We start from the raw sequence: 20,078 nt of genomic DNA on the forward strand, positions 1-20,078 counted from the left end.
TGCAAGCAAGGGAATTACCCAGCCTTTTGTGAAATCAATTTTTTCACCCAGGAGTTAATTCCTGTGGTTGAGTTCTTCTCCTCTTCAGACTAAAACACATGAAAAACTTCCAATATATCACAACTGTGGAATGTTCACTTGCTCTACTGCCCTGGTGCTTTCCCCAGTATTATCTACAAATCTGTACACCATCGGATGACAAAACAATATGGAAAAAGAAAGATGCTGAATGTGATTTTGGACTTGTATTCCTGTTTTGAAAAAGTGAACTGCTTCTTTAAAGTATGCCTAACTGTTAAATAAAGTACAAAAGTGGTGGCTTAAAAGTACAAAAAAATATATTCCATTTGTATTTGGTAGCAGGCCTTTACTGGTCAAATTCATTTTTTTCTACTTTCCTAAGTCTTTTGACAAAAATTTCAAACAAAAAATTTCCCTGTGAAAAAAGGGAATTTTAGGGTATAGAAACTTAGGAGTAACAAATACTCTAAAACTGTTTCACTTGTTGTTCCTAAATCCTTTCCTCAAAATGTTTCCCTAAAAAAATTTTAACTATTTTCTGATACAACATGCATCACAATTTAACATTTCAGTAAACTCTGAAAGAGATACTGTTTCTCAGATGTCTTTTACCCCTCAGAAATCTCTAACTGGAGGCAATAATTATCTTACTTAAGATTAAGAACATACCTACAGTAAAATGATGGGGAGTACATTTTTTTTTCTGAAAGATAATAAAATGTTATGCCTTTGTCTCAGCTAATTCAAAAGCTTAATTTCTTATCTATCAGAGACTGAAGCAAAAGATGCAGTTAATTCGGGACTGAAAGGAAAAACTACTGCTACCCTTTTGGCTTTGCAGGTTAATCAACAATCAGCTGCAAATTAGGAACAGACAGCAGCTTCAGCTCTGCGTGGGATAAATGGCCAGGATAAGCTCAAGTACTTACTCAGCTTTTCATATAATAGATTAACTGGCAACTCCCACTCACTCCTACTGACCTCTCTCATTCTAGCACTGGTACAGCTGAGCACTAAGTCACAAAGGGAGGGGCTAAACCAAGAATAAAATAAACTGGCCAAGACGAATAGTTTCACTGAGCAAGTTCCCTAGTCTGCCTCACTGTGGGGCCATACAAACACCAAGGCAGCACAATCCAGCAGCTGACTCAGGATCCAAATGAGTTAGAGAAGACAGGGAAGGAAATTAGCCCAGGCAGCTTAAAAAAGTACAGCTGCTGAAAGTCTAAGTATAGGCTGAGGGGAATAGAGCAGTACCTAAACAAAATGAACTCAAGGAAGGACAACTGCAGAAGCTACATGGTGAAATGGACAGCTTCTCTCACAAGACACAGAGTGGATCTAACTGCTGATCCCAAACAAAGATAGATAAACAAACAAGCCAGTGCACACACACAAACTATAAATAATAGATCACAACAACCCTATCAATGACAAAGACACAAAACCTAATTGTTTCTTCAGCATGATACTTGCAATAATAACCACATTCTGTTCCCAGCCATAGTGGGCAGATGTTGCAAAGGTCGTATTTAATTCTTTGAATGTACATTCTGCTGTCTGTTAGTCTCTGTAACTGGGATTTTTCCTGAATCTTCTGTAGCTCTCAGTCTTTGCAAAATCTCCTTGCTTATCCTTGGGTCAGGCCTTATTATTTACTTTTAAAGTGGTATCTGCTGGGGGCCAGGGAAGGAAATTCCAGTGCTTCATGATCTGAACCTCTGAGATGGCAAGGGCGACTTTTAAGGCAATGACTGTGATAGTACCCTCCTGTACAGACTGATCTCAATCTCAGTATCTCAGTAAGGACTCTCTTTATCTTTCCAGGTATCATAAGACTACAAAAATAGTCTAGAATAGCATCTTTCCATAAGTCTGGTTCTGTAAAACAGGAACCTAATGTTGAGAAAATTGGCTAGAGACTGAGAAGTTGTGAAAATTCCCTTCAGGTTTTAAACTACCGAGTTATCTAAAGCTATCTGATGTACTGTGCATAGAGACCTTGTTGTATTAACAGATTCTAACATTCTAAATGTTCTTATTTCCATGTTTGAAAAACTGATCTGTGAACTTCAACTGACAAACCTATATAAAACCTCCCATAAAACTAGCAAATAAGTATTCTTCAGCCTCAAGTATCTGTATGAAGCACAAAGAAGGTGTTCTTTCATCTTCAGGCGAGTGACAGTAACTTAGTATAGAGATGCTTTCAGCTTGCCTTAGGTTAGGAAAACATTTGAGAGCAACAAAGAAGCAGCAGTTGCTCGAGTAAAAACCACTTGGATCAACATTAGACAAGACTATTTTTTTAAACAAGAACCATAGCTCCAGATAGTTATACTGGTAAATCCTACAGGATGGATATAATTAGACCAACTTAGATACAATTATGTTAGTTTAAGTAACTTGTACTGTTGGCATCACTTACTGGCTTTGCTATATACAAGCTAAGAAACAGATCATGCTGCTAATTGCCACAACTCTGCCAATAAAGCTTTGGGGAAGACCAAACTATGAAGAGCTGCAGAGATCCTAGCTTAGACAGAAGTTTTCATCAACTGAATTTCAGCTGCCTTATGTTCATTTCCCGAGAGAACAGCAACTGCATCTGCAAACAAGTAACTCCCCATTCTCCAAAACCTCTCTGTTACAAACGTTTGCAAGCACACACCTTGTCTACCAGAGAAACAAACAGAACTTCATTGGGAGATTAATTTACTGGGTTGCTCAACACATTTGTCTTATGGTAGTTATTACCTGCATATAGGGAAACAGGAGAGTGAGAGAACAGCCAAAGGAACCTGTACCAGTCCCGTGGGCCACTGCAGTTCATGACTGAGTAACTTAGCCTAAAATGCATCTGACTGAAGCTGAACTGCCTTTGACAAAGACACCCAGGCAGACAACTAGTATGAACAAACCCATTCAGTTGTTCCAACACAAGCCACCAGAGTTTTTGAAATGAATTTCAGAAAAATGTTTTTAAATCATCAGATACAATACTAAACCCAAATTAACCTCCCCCCCCCCCCCCCACCCCGCATCTCCACTGGCAAAACCTTCATGTTGTTTTTAACCAGCTTAGAAAACAATTCATGTGACTAAGCAGAACAGAAAAGCATTCACTAGAAAGCCCACTTTAAGGAAACTGACAGATGAATTCTGTCATGTTCAGCCCCAGTGACTGACATTCACTCTGTACTGACTTGTCCACCCCACTTCCTCCAATGCCAAAAGTCATCATCCCTGAGGCACCCAGAAAGTCATTCAAACTGGAACAGCAGCATAAACTGAACAAAACAGCAAAGTATCTTGAAATACCTTTACAATACTTTGTATTCCTTACTTTATCTGCCTATGTTAGAAATTTGGCAGACACAGTTAAGAACTTCCCAAAACAGCCAACCTGCACTGTGCCTGTTCCATTGAAACATTCCTCCTACATGCCAGAGACATTGCTCATGAACACAAGTTTCTACCCAACAAGTGAGCTGTCTCTGAGGGCTGAGATGCTAAGCAGATCTCTCCATACAATTATACACCCCATGAGAGAACAGGAACAGGAGGGACAAGCAGAAATTAGGAGTGAGCTGCACTTCCAAGGAAGAAAGTGATGCCAGATTTTCAACTATTAGGATAGCCCATCTCAAGCCTTGAGGTGTGACATGTTAATCAGGCACAAATACAGGACTCCTGTACTAAGAGGAAGCACAAAATAATTCTTAGGTGGACTGAAGATGACAGCACCAGCATGCATACTGTACAATTCGAAGCTGCTCTTGAGTGTGCAAATTCCTTTGGAATTATGTATTGAATATAACATGCTTCAAGAAACTTAGTCAGTAATGTCTGAAGCTGATTCTTAACACTGAATGCATAGTTTCAACAAGCTTAGCCTCAATTCCTTTGTACACAGATTCACAGGTATAAAGGATTAATAATACTAGTTCTTCACAGATATGCTGTGGTGATCAATTCAGTTAATAAACATTTACCAAGCACACAGTAAATAAGAATATTACAAAACAAGGAAAATAACAGTGCTATACTTAGCACAAAGTTTAGACAGCATACATTAGGTAAGACCAAAGCTGGATGTGGAAGAAGACAAGCAGTTCCACAAGCAGTGAGAACAGAGATGCCTGACTTTTTAGGCTTCTCTCAAATTGATTAATGTTGGTTTCTACTCAACTGGAAGCTCATGCAGTCTTCTTTCAACTCATGCACAGTGTTCATGCTCCCATGGTAATCTTTTAAAGCACTCATGTATTTCTTTTCTCTACTGGCACTCAGTTTTCATAAATAATTAAAAGGACATACATTTGTGACCCTGCCCCCCCACTGGCATGATTGCCAGTTTCAACAGGTGAATTTGGAAGTTATGCTAATTTTATGAACATGATAACATTAGTCTTATTTTCAGTTTTTAATGTAACTTCCTAATAACCTATTTACATTTTACTTTAATTTGATCCTAATTTTACATTTGAATGGGGAAAACTGCACTAATTATTTTACATTACAGAAATTACTGAGAACAAGCAGGAACACAAACAATTGATCTGTACCATCTGTAATTCTGATGCCAAAACAGAATGATTTGAGACACTGTGACGTAATAGTTTCAGTAATATAGAATTTTCATTACTGTTCTAAGTGCCTATTTGTGTACCCCATTCTGGAACAATTTAAACAGACACTTTATTAACAATTATTCATACCACCTGTCACCACAAACTACACAATTACCATTTTCACGTGCTCTAGATAATACATTTTCATCTTCTAGAAGTTCACTAGGGCAAGACAGAAGATGAAGGTTGTTTTTTCTCTTATACTGTAAGAACAATTTAATTTATATGTTCCAAAAAATAATTTCCAACACTGGTGCAAATACTTCAATTACAAAAATAATTTCCATTCCCTGCTTCTCTGCTTGAAAGCATATACCATTGTCAAAAGAAATGAAACAGGTTTCTTAAGACTCTTCTCCCACACACCCTATGAAGAGGAATCACACCTGCTACTCCACAAAGCAGCAATGCAGGAACATTTTGAAATGGTTGTCTTTGCTTATTCTTTGACACAGTCACAGTCCATAAGGACTCCAAGTGGCAGGGCCAGCTGATTTCAGTCCATCTTCCTCCTCCCTCCTTCCTCTTTTTTCTTCTAGATTAACCCACATGAAAACAAACAAATTGCTTCTCCTTCCTATTGCTTCAAATAATCATTACTCAGTGTCAGCAGCTAAACAAGGGCTGGGTTGTCTTCCTTACTCTCATCACTGTCTGGTACAACCATGATTGCCAGTAACATGTCTGGGACCAGAACCCCAGGCAGAGATGTCACAAGCAGGCTGGGCTACATCTTGTGGTGTGCTTTTGTCTCCAGACCTCTTCATTTGTGCTCCACTGGTACTCTCTCCCTATTTTATCAATTTACAAGCTGACTTTCAAATATGAGCCTTTTGAGAAAAGATTGTCTGATAAAATATCATGCTTATACCAACATAATGAATCTTACTGTCTGATAAAATATCATGCTTATACCAACATAATGAATCTTACAATTTAACTGAAACTTCTAGAAATTTAGTGAAAAACAGGGTAGTATGAACTATCACTTGGGTGACACAGAAAACAGAGAGGCTAATGAACAGTGTTATGGACACATATTTTCTGAAAGTATATGTAAATGGAAACTCCAGTGATTGCACAACCATTTATAATGGTCCAAGGAGAACAGGAAGGGATCCCTAACCTCAAGTGCCATTCAGGGGAATAAACAACAACAAAATCCAGTAACTCTCAGAGAACACAGAAAGTCCTCCTACCTCCCTGAACTCTGTATAAGGTTAAAATAGCTGCAGTTCATGACCATAGGATTGCAACCCAGCAATTCTGTAGGCAAGGACTCTTGGGATGGAAGTTAATTGACGTTAACTGTGGGGAAGAGGAAGCAAACAGGCATTCTGTAACAAATTCTCTGATTCAGAGTCTGATACCCAAGGCTAATCTCTAAGGGTGCTCAGAATGACAAAAAGACTTTTTAGCTGGGATGTTGAAGAAAAATCCTTGAATTTCACTACCACCTGGAAATCAAAAAGGAAACAAAGTGCCACAGAATGTCAGGGGTGCTTTGTTGGCTAGTATTACCTCAGAGCAGCTTTACATCATACAAAGGGTCAGGGTAGAACAAGGAAAACCAAAAAAGCGTAGTTTATTTTACACAACGAATAGAGCACTTTGGAAATCACTTAATGAGGGCTAACAAGAGTAACAGAGTAGACATTCATGGACTTCAGAACTCAAAATTTAAAAAAAACCCTTGTGGGCATTGATTATTATGAATTCTTTTGGTTTTTGTACAAGTGAACATAGAACTCTCTTGAGTCTGGAGACAATCGATACAGTGAGCATGAGTTCTTGTTTCAAGTCCATTCACAAACCTTCTGTATTTACAGTTCCACAATTACTGAAACCCTTCTAACACAAATGTTTCTTAACTACAGCACCTAGCTCTAATGAGGTTAACTTCAACTGGCTGAAATTCCACCTATCTTTCAGTCTTGCACTTGTTTTATGCAGGTCCTTTTTACTTAAATTTCGTCCTACTAAAGCTTCTAAAGGCTTCAGACTGTCTCCTGCTAGGAAATCAAGCCAAAAAAGCAAATAAGCACTATTTTAATATTTTTCAACAAAGACCTGTATGTCTTATTGAGAAGGGGGAAAAAACATAATGAGAGATACAAAAGCCTAGCTTAAATTTTCCTAAAGCTGGGAATAGCTTTCTACATCTCCTTCATGTATGGTGTTACTACAGTGCTCACAGCCTTCTATTGCCAAACTGTTCACCTGGTTCAACCAGGTTTTCTAATTACTTGATTTCTGCAGACACATTAGACACATTAAAAATTGTAACAATGTTGTCAGTATAAAACAATAACCAATACATAATATTGCCAGCCCACCAATGTAATAGATTTTTAAAAAACCCAATGAACATAGATAAAAATACACCATACATCAAGCATTTCTTCCAAAGGCCACATGGCTCTCTTTAAGAATCACCACTTCTACATTTAATCCATTTTGAAGACTACTGACCTAAACTAACATTTTGGGAAAAGAGAGGATGCCAGACTTCTTATTAAGGCAGCCTGAGGTTTCCTACTAAAACTTACCTTATATAAAACTTCCAAATGGTATGCAAGCAGGCAATTCCCTAGAAGACTTGGAACAGAACTTTCAAATTTGCAAGAGAACTTGACAAAGACCTATCAGAGATCTTAAACAGCACTGGGAGAGGAATAGAGCTCATTTGGCTGACATGAACTCAAGCCCTTTTCTACTGTAAATTATGGTGTCCCTTACAATTAAAAAGCTGCTTGAGCCATACTGCCAAGAAAAAGCCTCTGAGAATCGAATTTCTGCAAGGGCAGAACACAGAGTGCACATCCTCAGTAATAAGAAGGCTTTAGAGCAAAGAGGTATTTTCCAGAGGCTCTACCACCTGAATGAGGAGCCGAGAGCAAGTGTATCAGGACTAAGTAGATCAGCTGTGTGCTTGCTGGCAAAGGTCTAACTTGGCAAAGTGTATCGACCACAGAATAAGAAATATGCCAAACAAAGCACTGTCCCATTAAGTGGAAGACCTATCACTTCTCATTCATCACTAACAAGAAGCTCAGTGTCTGAACATCTCCAAGCAGAAAAGTCAGAGGAAAAACAGCCTGCTGGATTCTTTACTCCCAGAGCAGGAAACCACTGTGGCCGCCTGATCTGGTACTTTTTTGGCAAGCTGTCTTCAGCAGGCTTGATCATGCCTGTCAGCAAATCCACAAATTCTACAAACCTTCCCATCTCGACTGCCAATAGGAAAATGTCTGGCATAGTCATTCCAAGCACAAAGAGAGAGAATTCCAGGCTGAATTCCAGGCTGCTATTGCTCATATAAGACCTGTTTTACCTGCCTTCCTGGACCATGATGTTGCACTTCCAGTGCCACCAAAGTACATTTTTTATATTAAAAGGAAAATGCCCAAAACAGTGAGAAATTCTTCTTTTTTTTTAATATCAGATGTGTCCTTTCACTTGAACAGCTTATCTGGGCAGTAGTGGAATTACCCATTTCTTCCTTAAGAACCATCTCCATGACATATATAATGAAAAGCCAAGCACACAGACATCTGAGGTATAATTCAGCAGGTGTCAGCAGGTAAGAAAGCTAGAGACGTGGCTAGGGAGTACATTTTTCTTAGCCTCAAGAGAGGATAGCCTCAAACCCTTTCTGGACCCAGGGAAAAAAACTGTTGCCACCTACAACTCATAGGAAAATACACCTTTGTCAAGCAACATTCTATGAAAAGGATCTTAGGGATCCTTTAAAATATAAAAGGCAGTTTAAATGAATGGAAGTTGCAGTAATCTCAGCCTTTGCTCAACACAATTTCTATCTGCACTAAATTGTGCCTGGTCACAGAAGACTGAAGAAGAGAAACTGCAGTAAAAACTTATTTCAACTGCACTTGTCACTTACATGACTTTGGAGATTTTTGTGGAAGGGAAATAAAAAGCAACACAGTTAAAGGAGCTGCTCCTAGTTTTTTCTCCAAGGCTGAATTGCAACTTCTGAATATGGATTAATGGCTATTTGAGAGTCAGAGAAAAGGGACAATCAGGACCAACAGGTGGCAGAAGCACGAGGTGAGCAGTGAAAGCCTGAAATACCCATCCAGTGCTTATGAAGAAAAGGCGAGAAATGGCACGCCTACTGACTTGGAGTGCAGTGGTGAGCACAAGGATTTGGGACTGTAGGATACAGCAGATTCTTACTACATCAGCAAGAGCAAAAAACTTCCAGAACTATAAATGTACTCCATGGCGATGGCAATTTTGAGGCTGGAGAAAAATCTCAGGTGTCTTTTAGGCACCTGTGAAGTAGATCCTATACAAACTGGATGTGAAAGAGCATCAAGGTTTTGTTGTAGCCATAAAGATCCAGGAAGTCTCTAGGATAAACAGAATAGGATGCCCTAACTGGGCTCTCCAAAGACCATGGTTCTCTGTGGAATAAAGCTTTCTAAAACCAGCATTTTGTCCCATCATGACAGTGTGCCTCTAGACACTTCTCCTACTCTTGTACTCTTCTAGCAGTCGTTTCTGACCACTGTCAGATGGGACAGTGGGCTGCCCAAGCCTCTTGTCTGACCTCGTGTCATTGTTCATATGAAGATTATTGCAGGAAACTCCTCACTCCTGGAAGAGACTACGACATTATTGTTAAAGAAATACATTTGGCATCTACACTAATGTTCTTGATTAGGCCAGGAGATGCAGGATTTGTAAATACTGTATTAAAATTCTGACTACAGACATCCTACAGAATGAAAAAAGAAGGGAAATAGATGGGTATGTAAACACACCCAAATATTTTCCTCAGTTGAAAGGAGATGGTACAAAGCAAGGAATGACCAAAGTATTCTGGTTTTGGCATGATTAATTTTAATTTTTTTAAAGTTTGGCAATATAGGAAAAAAAGAAAAAACAGCGTACTAATTTTTGGGGTTTTAATCTGCTTTACTACTGTATTTTCAGATAAACTGAAAAATCAGTGAGTGGTTATTCTGTTCTTATTTCCCTTCACCTTGTATCTCCATGTTTTCAGTGCAGAGCATGTAAAGTGAAAGCCTACATGTAAAAAAAACCAAAACATTAAAAACCATCTATATTTAGTAAAATATTATTAAAAGCCCATACTGAAATAAAGACGAATCCTAAGCATTCAGTTCTGGTACTATGTACATTAGTCTTGTATGCAAAAAACCACCATGCTTCAGGTTAAAGAGATTACATTATAATTAGTTATTGATTTATATTTACTCATTTATAACACTTCCTCTGTGCAATAATAACAACAATAATAAATATCAATGAGACAATTTCCTTTATTGAGTCTTTTAGGTGGTATTTTCTGATACTATTCTGATATATGTTCCTATCAATTCTCAGTTACACTATGACAGTGTTGATGCAGCCCTGTGGAAATCTTTTCAAATTATTAGGAATTCTTAAGATCACTATTGAAAACCAATAAATTTTCAAAACATCAGCTGTATCTTAGTAATGTGAAAATACTTAAAGCAGCTTATTTGCCATGCATATTTTCTATTTGCTTTGCAGATCACATTTGAGATTACATGAATAGGAACACAGAAAAATAACTCTTACAAAAGCCCCTTACTAAAAGAATCACTTATTCATAAAAACCCTGTACCTGAAGCATGGTGTATTTCCACAGAATTATGTATTTTTTTTAATGTGTACATGAACCATCCAAAAAGCAGCCACTTCTTTAGCAGTAAACAGTTGCTTTTGTTAGACTACCCCCGCCCTAAAAAAATGCGGATTTCCCTGTTCTAAGATCATAATTACTAAGCATTCCTCATACACATCTTTAAAGCTACACCATGAAAAAAAATATCCTGCCAGGGGTTTTGGCCCTCATTTTTTATCTTTCACAATCAATCTCACAATACTGACAGTTAAAAGAATAATAATAAAAGTCATCCAGACGTAACATACACCTCTGATGAGGGCTCTGGGTGATGGCTAATCCTTTCTAGACAAGTGAAGCAGTGCATTCCTACAGTAAAAATTTAATCTACACAGACCTTCTCCAGAATTTCATATATATATATATATATATATACACAGTGTGTATATATATATATATATATATATATATACACACACACTATATAGATATAGATATATATATATATACACACACACACACAATAAGTGCAGTGTGGATTCCAGCAGAGATACCCATATATATATATGTATTTTTTTCTTTTCACCAACATAAATGCTATCTCCAGACATTAATTTTATTTATAATATGAGAGACCTGTATAAGCTTAGTGTACACTCACAAAAACAGACAGATATGCACACACCTTTACAGATGAATAATTACATAAAACAGGGTGCCTTACTGTTCTCTGCTCTGCAAAAATACTGCAGTCATGAATTAAACATCACCTTCCAAAGTTCTCTGTTTTGTGCCTCTCTGGCAAGGTTTCTGGGAACACTGATTAGAATCTGAATAGCTTTACATTACCTCCAACCTTAGGCCCACCAGCTGATCCTGGCTTTCTTGCACTGTTTGAAGGATTTCCTGGCTTTTTAGGTGCCGGAACCTTGAAGGCTGAAGCAGCTGATGATGGCCTATTTCCATCCACTGACTCTTCATCATCAAAGCTTTTGTCTAGAAAAAGATATGTTAAATAAAAACAGAGCTATTAGAATGGCTTTATTTTCATTTCTTAACAAACTATTTTCCTTCACGTTTCACAGAAATTCACAAAATGCATAAATAAAAACAAGTATTTATCAGTTTGCCCTGTCTCTGATCTAGGAATAAAATGACAATGGGAGATAAACAGCATTTTCCACATTTCACATTCTTATAAAATATAATTTTAGCTTCATAATTAACACAGTAGAACTGAGCATAAAAAAAATGAATCCTACACATCCACTCCCACAAAGGAAAAATATCTTTGCACAGACTGCATTTTTTTAATCATTTCTTAATATTTTCCCAAAAGGAAAGCCCTTAATATAATTTTTATCATTCCAGTCTACTGAAGAAAAATGCTTCTCCTTTTCCTTCTTTCACTCATGCATGCATTTTCTGCTACACATCCTCCCACAATGTGTCTAACTAGCACTCCCTGTCTCCTTCCTTCCACCCAGATTTTTCAACTTACAATCACAGATCCTCTTGCAGATCAGCCGCCTCATTCCTCTGATAGCTGTTCAATCCCCTCACCCTAGGACGGACCCAGCACCTCACATGGCCACATGCGGTAAATTCTTAATACTAATCAAAGATTCTATCAAAATCTGCTCGCAAACACCCTAGATCCACCACTGAGATTTGTGCCGGCATCTTTCTCTCCCTTCCCTGCACTAGGTGCTGCACAGCCAATGAGCTGCAAGGTGACATCATCTTCTGGGAGCCAACGCCAGAGGAAAAGGTGAAAATTCTCCATGCAAATAAATTCATTCCCACACATGGTATTTGCCACTATTCCAATCCTTCGTTTAAAAAATTAGACAGGCAGACAATATTCAGAAAGAGGGCTTGCACTCCTCTTTCCTATAATTTCAGGTTTGTGTATTTTTAATCATGAAAGAAATTCATGCCTAGTGACTAAACAGTCTCAATTCAAAACACTGTGCCTTAAAAGAACCCCAACATATTCCAACAGCAGAACATAATGTTTTCCCCACCCACTTAGGGAAGAAGGATTTATCTATAAGCTTGAGCATGGAAAACATCCAGCCTATGGTTCCTATAATACATAAAATGGGCGAGGCTGAGACACAGCTGCACTACAGTAATGAAAGACCAATTTAGCATATTACCTTCTCGAAAACCTGCCATTTGTAAAAAATAAAATAAATTTCATGGCAAAACTTCATTATCTCTGGAATGGTTAACTGTTTACCCTTTGCTAATTCAGAACTTGCTCCCAGGGAAATGTCAACTATATTTAACAATGTAGCCTCCCAGAGGAAGGCAGCTTACATTAAAGGGTATAGCAAGGTTTTGTCCAGCAGCACTGGCAGCACCATCCAACATCAGAACACCCTGCATTTAACGTGTCCAAGATCACTGCTGCTATAGTTAGCACATTTTTCTAGCATTTGCCAAAAGCTGTGTTTTGCACTAATGAATCTCCACGATCAAAGAAACAAATAATCACAAGAACAATATGGGTGCATATTACCGATCTGCATTAACATTACTTGTTCCTCTCCTATAAACACTCATTTTTAAGCAAATCTTGCTAAGAGTAATTGTTTGGATCTGTAAACTCTCCGAATGGGAGGAAAAGGCATCAGCCTTCCCCCTCAATGTCCTGTGTGTTGCCATGGAAACAGCACTCCCGCTCAGCATACGGGCTGAGCCAGAATACATTTTGATTCCTAATGCTTTTACTCTCACTATCTTAAATAGAACCAGACATCAAGAATTCGAGCAAAGAAAACCACTACCACAAAGGCCAGATTAAGTGAAATGACTTAAATAGTCACAGAAGGGTAGATGGCAAGTGTTAATATCTAGGATACCTGCAGCATTACAGGTAATTTTAAATTAGAAATACCTTGCATATTTTTGAACAGCATGATCAGATCAACACTGACACGTGAGTATGGAATCATGAAAACAGACTAAAAGTGAAAACAGGCTTCACAAATAAAAATGGTTCTGTCGTTGCACTTTCAAATCTGATGAAGAAACAGGCAAGACTTTCATGCTACTACCCAACAGCTCTACAATGCTGCACTGATATGCAAATATTGCACAAGCCTTTGCAACAATAAAGTTATCTGCAATACAATCCTAAAAACAGAAACTAAGCATTTGCTCATTTATGCAAAATCTCCTAATCAAGAAAAATCTAGACAACCCTAAACAACTGTGTACTTTGGGAACCAGTGACTCAGATAAAATAGTTTTATTTTTACCAAACAATTCATTATGAAGGAGTATCAAAGATGGTTAATTTTAGAAGTTACTGCTCAACCCCAAAACATGCAAACAGAAAAAAATGCAAAAGCAAATGTTTTGACCTACTGACGTGCTGTGTATATTAGAGGATACATTAAATAATGTTCTTGGTAATACTGTCAAATTACTTTGCCTAGATAAAAAAAATTTTTCATACATTTTAACAATTGTTAACACTGTATTAAAAATCTACACTATGAAATAGTTTTATACAGTTTTTCAGTCCACATAAAACTCATCTTTTTAAAATAAATGCCTATTTTTTTTAAGATACACAGAACTGAGTTAAGCCACTGATACATGGGTGTTCTTAACTAGACTTTTCATGGTTTATGTTAAAATACATTAAAAATTGCTGTGCAGTTACTTGAAGTGTTCCAAAATAACAGCACAGTACCATAAGCAAGTAAAATTAATGGCTGAAAAGGATCTGTTTGATTCTATTAATGCTGAAGTGATAATGCAGCTGAGCCTCTTTTGTTCTGGATTTGTTTATTTTTTAAATAAACATAAGCAGGAAAAACTCATGCTGTCTTTTAAAGAAACCAGAGGTTTTCCCCACCCTTTTAGGCCTTTACACTTTAATCTCCCTAGGATTCATCATCAAAATCCCTAGTGATCTTTAGGGACACAAAATTTTCAGAAATATGCCTTACACTGTGAAGATCCAAAACCTGAAGTCTGTATTTACAGCACTTCATGAAAAGAGAGCACTATACTTGCTCCCCTACAATGCACCTTCCATGTGCTCTCACTCATCTGCAATGATCCACTTGCTGGTAGCTCCTGTAAAAGCATTTCCATGTACTTCAGCATAGAGAAGCCCAGCTCCAGTTGTAACTGCTGGTCCCCAGGGCACAATCAAGGAGCAGCTCTGCTCAATCTGGCTTTACTATGCCTTTGGCTGGCCAAAGGAGCAGGGGCAGAGCTCCTGACAGCCAACATACAGAGCATGGGGATCACCATATTTCAGTATCAAACTGTGCCTCTAAGGTTAGTTTTATGTAGTCTACAAGCAAAATATATCTCTATAATGGAAGTCATAAAAACCTAAATGTAATTGGTATTTCAAAACAAAGCCATCTGATAGATGCAAACTTTTTCATTCTAAAATGGCTGGATAATTTTCATTCTAGGTCATTTTAACACTTTCAGAGTAACAAATAGACCTGACAGCTGAGAAAGCATTATCCAAACAGTGTTTTAAAACAAAGCTCCAAAGTACTAAAAATAAAAAGCTGTATGAATTGCTAGCAGCCCACAGAACATATTAAAGGCAAAACACAATAAATCAAAGACAGTGAGCCTCAGTTAAACCCCACAACATGTTCTTGTACTTCATATGCAGTATTTTAAACCCTAGTGCATAAGGAATTTTGGAGGTAAGCACACCATACAGAGAAGAGCCTGAAATCCTGTACTGCCAAAAACTCCTGAAGAAACCTGATGAGCAACAAATGTTCTCTCTCTGGTACAAGCTCTCTTCCAGATGAGCAACTTCAAAGCAGGGGAAGAAACAATTCAAGAAAAGGTTGTTTTTACCTTCAGAAAGCTAGGAACTCAGGATTGAAAATCTAAGCATTAGAAGTTTTCTATTCTAACAGAGGGCAGAAATCTGTCCACAGAGGATGCTCTGCAGGTACAATGCACCAAGTGAACTGCTATCAAAGAACTGCTGTGCATTTCTACAAAATCTTTGAAGAGTTGTCTAAGAAATCTTTCCAGTAAAAGACTCACCAAACCAACCTGCAGGACACATCAGAACCCAAAGTCTACACTTTCAGACCTTATGATTTACCAAAGTTATTTGAAGATTAAATGCATGCAGACAGACCAAAACTTGAACTATCACTGAGCATTAAACACTAAAATTCTTAAGAAACAGACTATGTCATTTGAACTAAAAATAAACAAAATATATGTACTATCTTCCTTGTAGCATTACTCTTGGGGGCCAGATCACAAATATGTAGTGTATGTTTTCTGAAGTATTCAGAGAGATCAAAGCATAAACATTTATAACAAAACTTGATATTCAAAGAACATTCTAGTACTCCCAATATTTTAAACTCCAGAACAATCTACTTACTGTGATTTGCCTATACAGCAGTAAAAGTAATTATTCATCCAGTAAATGTAAAGATACATCCAGTGACAAGGAGAATCTAGGAGAAATCTAAAGTTTTTCACATCCAGAGGGAAAAAATATTTCATTTTCAAAGAAGATTAAATTAGAATACATTTATTGTTAATGCAACTCAAGCCTCCACCTTAACTGGTTTGAAGGTTCATATAACTAATGTGACACTCTGGGATCTAACATTTTGTAAGTCGTAGTCAGTAACAGAAAAATAAAACACAGTATCACCTACAGAGCAGTACAAATACAAGATCTATATTCTACCCATGCTACACAGCAGTAGGAAATCAGAAGTTGATTTAAAGCAGATCCTCAAGTGACACCATGACGGTAAAAAAACTGGATCCCCTGCAGTAATACTTAACTAAAGCTGGCAATAAAGGCAAATCCGGATATTGTTTTCAGTAGCAACATCGTACATATCTAACACAACTAGGGTTGTAAATACCAACTTGCAGTATTTTACTGTTGACTGACAAGAGTCAAACTAGAGAACACAGTATACTTAATATTTACATATTTAGTAAAACTGCTTTTAAACTGACTTCTGTTCAAAACATCTGTATCAATTTTACTTCAATAACTGATCATTATAAGCTTTGCCAACAAGTACCTATTTTTACCTGCTGTTATCACTTCCTCTTTCTCTCCACAAAATATTTATGAGGATGACTGCAAAACCCTACCTAAGCAGAAAAACCCCAAGTAGATGAACTCTTTAAATTTCCCAGTCACTCCCCCAATCTGTGCCTACCAAGACACCCAGTGCCAGTCTCCCTTCAGTGACTTATAAACATAGACTGCATCAATTACTTGGAACATCTGGGACTGGATCATTAGCTCAATTCCAGATGAACTGGTGCGGCCTACAACAACTTCTGTCAAGCATGAAAATGAAGCCGCAAGCACTACACATGCATCAAGTTAGCTGATCCCTCTAATCCATACTTCAAGCCAATGCCCCACATCATTTAGTGAGAACTTTATCCCTTACACATCAGGCATTCCATACAGTCCAAATCTGTTTGTCCTGACACAAAGGACAGGATTCATTTGCCTAAGCACAATCATCTAAAACCAGTTTAGACAGTCCTGGGCATCCTGTCTGGCGGCCAGCTGACATTCCAGAAGGCCACAGATCTCTTGCAGCTCTTGTGTCAGCCCCTCACTCACTCTGCATGGCTACCGAGGATCCTGCAAGGCACCTCGAGCGGCACCAGACTGTGGCAGCAGCTCTCTGCCTACAGAGAGCAGGGCACAACTTTCCCAGGCATTGTCCTGGGAAAGGCTGTGAGAAGATCAGAGAAAAGAATGATAAACAATTCTAATCTTCACTTGCTGCACCTGTTGAACACGTGGAATGTGTTATGGAGATTTGTCTACCAAAGGGTGGTTTCTTAATTGGCCAATGGTGACGGTGTTTAGATGGAAGGACCAATCGGGTCCACGTGTATCTTGAGTGTCTGTAAGGATGATGGGTTTCTTAATAAGTATAGAATAAAAAAGTGATTGATCAGTCTTCTGAGAATCATGGAGTCAATGCTTGTCATTACCCGGCTAGGGGCCTGAGGTGACAACAGACACCTATGGCTGGACAGAAGAATTGCACCTAAGAAGCCTCAGATCTGTCATAAAGGCATTATTCCTTGGCATTCCACCCATGCCACAACAGGTCTTGGGCTTCTAAACCACTGAGAGACAAATTCTCAAGCTCAAACAAAAGCCTGCATCCCACAGTGATGGAGCATGGCTCTTCCTGGGACAACAGTGGAAACACAGAAGTAACGTGAGGCCACTTACAGATGGATTTAACTTTACTTCGTGTTACCTCCTTTGCTCCTCTTTGCCTTCCTGAAGGAAGCAACTGTACCAATGATAGTGCTGGCAAATGGTTCTCTTCTGTGCAATACATGCTGATGCTCACCAACAAAATCTCAAACTCCTACCAAAAGAGACTCCTTTTTCTGCAGTAACACCAGAGGGGATAGACAAGATAAAAAAATACCAATGAGAACAGTGTTTGAAGAACAACAAAACCTGGTTCAAAAATCCCACAGAGTTCTTAAACCAAACATATTCTTTCACATGCTATTTTTTCAGGCAGTTCCAGTTAAAAAAAAAAAAAAAGAACCAAAAAGGCAGCAAGTAAGGGGAACAAGAGTCAGCAGCAGGAATAAGGCAAATATTTGTCAGTTAAATTTTGCTGTTGATCTGACCTCAAATTTTAATAAAGTTCCCCTAATTTTTCAACAAGCAAAGCAAAATACAGTTCTCCTACAGTCCACTGATCAGTTACAGCACTGAAAGAGGCTCACACCTGCTTTTAGGGTTTTTTTGTTCTGCTGTATGCATTTGATCTCTTTTAAAATATTACCCTCAATGAATAGGACAAAATAAAAGAAGGAAAATGAGGAAGAAAATACTACACCTAACAGACTTTTGAAAAAAGAAGTATTTAGGAGTGGCAATGGCACATGCCACGATAATTATTCACATTTAATACAAGTCTATTCCAATGACATTAGTAGTTTATCCATTCTGCTCCAGTTTCATGAAGGACTATGTTAAAAAAAGATTAATTAAAAAAAACATAACATATCCCCAGTATTATTTTCCTAACCCCAAAGAAAAGTTAGTCTTACAGTTACAGTTACTACTGTCTGGATGAAAGACAAGACTTAACTACAGGTTTCAAATAAAGCTGCAGTAAGCGCAAATAAGCAACTGAACTAATTTTGCACCCAAGTAAAGCTTCATTCCCATTTCTAGCTCTAGAATATCTCCTGTAAACCTAAGTACTTTTCTAATTTTTACTTATTAAAGTTTAAGACAGTTTCTGCAAATCTTGCCGTATTTTACATTTTTACAACATCTGTGAAATCACCATAGTCCACATGTTTAAATTAATTAATAAATAATTTAGTCCTTCCTAAATTCTTGCAGTTGGACTTTCTTTTGTTACAAATGTGCAGCATTTCCCAAATGTTACTGAACATTTCCCAGAAAACTTACTGAAAAGTGAAGATGCCGTCAGTATCACGGCATATTTAAAAATCATCAATTTCACTCTTTACATCCTTCCTGAGGCACATTCAATGGCCTTCTGAATCAACACTGAATAGTCTACAACCTATTAGCAAATGAAGCACAATTTTCTCAGTAAAAGGAGAAGAGAAAGATAATGAGGTTCTCCAGAATTCACGACAAGGTCACCATCTAAAATAGGATTCAAGACTAAACAGCAAGGCTGAATATAAAACTACGTAACCTTATTGTTCTTCCAACATCTGGACTATGTTATTGCTCTAGGCCACACTGCACTATGTCCAGCATTAACAAGTCAGGTGCCTTTTAGGCAGGGGTAGAAGGACACAGACATGCCTTGCATAAGAAATCAAAGACTGGAAGGTTTTTGGCATTTTAAACACAAAGGTTGAATCACTAGCTGTAACACAGAAACTGATGGTATACTCCTCTATTTTAGCACAAAGTAAAACATGCCTACCACAGCACAAATGTTTTGCTCTCTTATGAAATACCAGAATTAAAGCTGAGAAAGACAGTAACTTCTGAAGCACTCAAGAGTTCTGCTAAATGAGTGAGTACTCCCTCAGAGAGTTTCCCTATCCAGACACTGATTAAAATGAAAGCAGGTAATTCAGTAATAAAAAAAGAAAGAAAAAGAAAGAAAAAGAAAAAGCCCTTACTAAACTTTTACTCGATGCCTGGTAAATTTTTGTGAGCCACTTTACACATAAAAGACTCTCAATTTCTATCAAAAGTGATGGTCTATTTAAATGTTGAAGTCTTTCTGAATTCAGACCTCACTTGTGGCCAAACCCTTCACTCAGTTGTTTAAGCTGCCCTCTAAAAAAGCTGCCACTTCAAGTATCTTCTTGAAGTATAAACTTCACTATTTGCATTTAAAATATTCTGTAAGCTAACAGCCAGTCTTTGCTCAGCAGGCCTGCTTTAATTTCTTTCTTTATTATTTCATCTTCAGAAGTAATTTTATTTTTTTCTTCACAAATTCCTTTTGCTTATACATCAAGTATCCAACTCTCAACAGCACCAGCATTTTCTTCAGTGAATCTAATGACCGATTTTAAAACCAATATATTTATCACAAGAGTGGGTTTTATCTAGAAACCACTATCTATAAACTGCAATAATATGCCTGGCATTATTGATGTATGTAAGTTCAGAAAAGTAGCAAAAAGAACCACCAAATTTACATAGCAGCAGCTAAGTCAAATGACTGATATCCACTGAGAAACTATTCAATTCAGGACATTTCCAGTACTTAATTCAGTGACACAGAAGCACCTGG

The 20,078-nt window shown here is 37.7% G+C and overlaps 1 protein-coding gene across 12 annotated transcripts in view; it reads right to left on the minus strand.

Moving 5' to 3' along the window:
- Positions 1-20,078, minus strand: part of CLASP2 (cytoplasmic linker associated protein 2) — a 145,997-nt gene that overhangs the window by 77,254 nt on the left and 48,665 nt on the right. For all 12 annotated transcript variants that reach the window (XM_050970775.1, XM_050970773.1, XM_050970774.1 and 9 more), the window contains one exon: positions 11,146-11,292. In XM_050970775.1, the coding sequence (XP_050826732.1) occupies positions 11,146-11,292 (147 nt within the window). The remainder of the gene's footprint in view (positions 1-11,145; positions 11,293-20,078) is intronic.

Source organism: Serinus canaria, chromosome 2, assembly GCF_022539315.1.
Source record: "Serinus canaria isolate serCan28SL12 chromosome 2, serCan2020, whole genome shotgun sequence".
Taxonomy (NCBI): Eukaryota; Metazoa; Chordata; class Aves; order Passeriformes; family Fringillidae; genus Serinus; species Serinus canaria.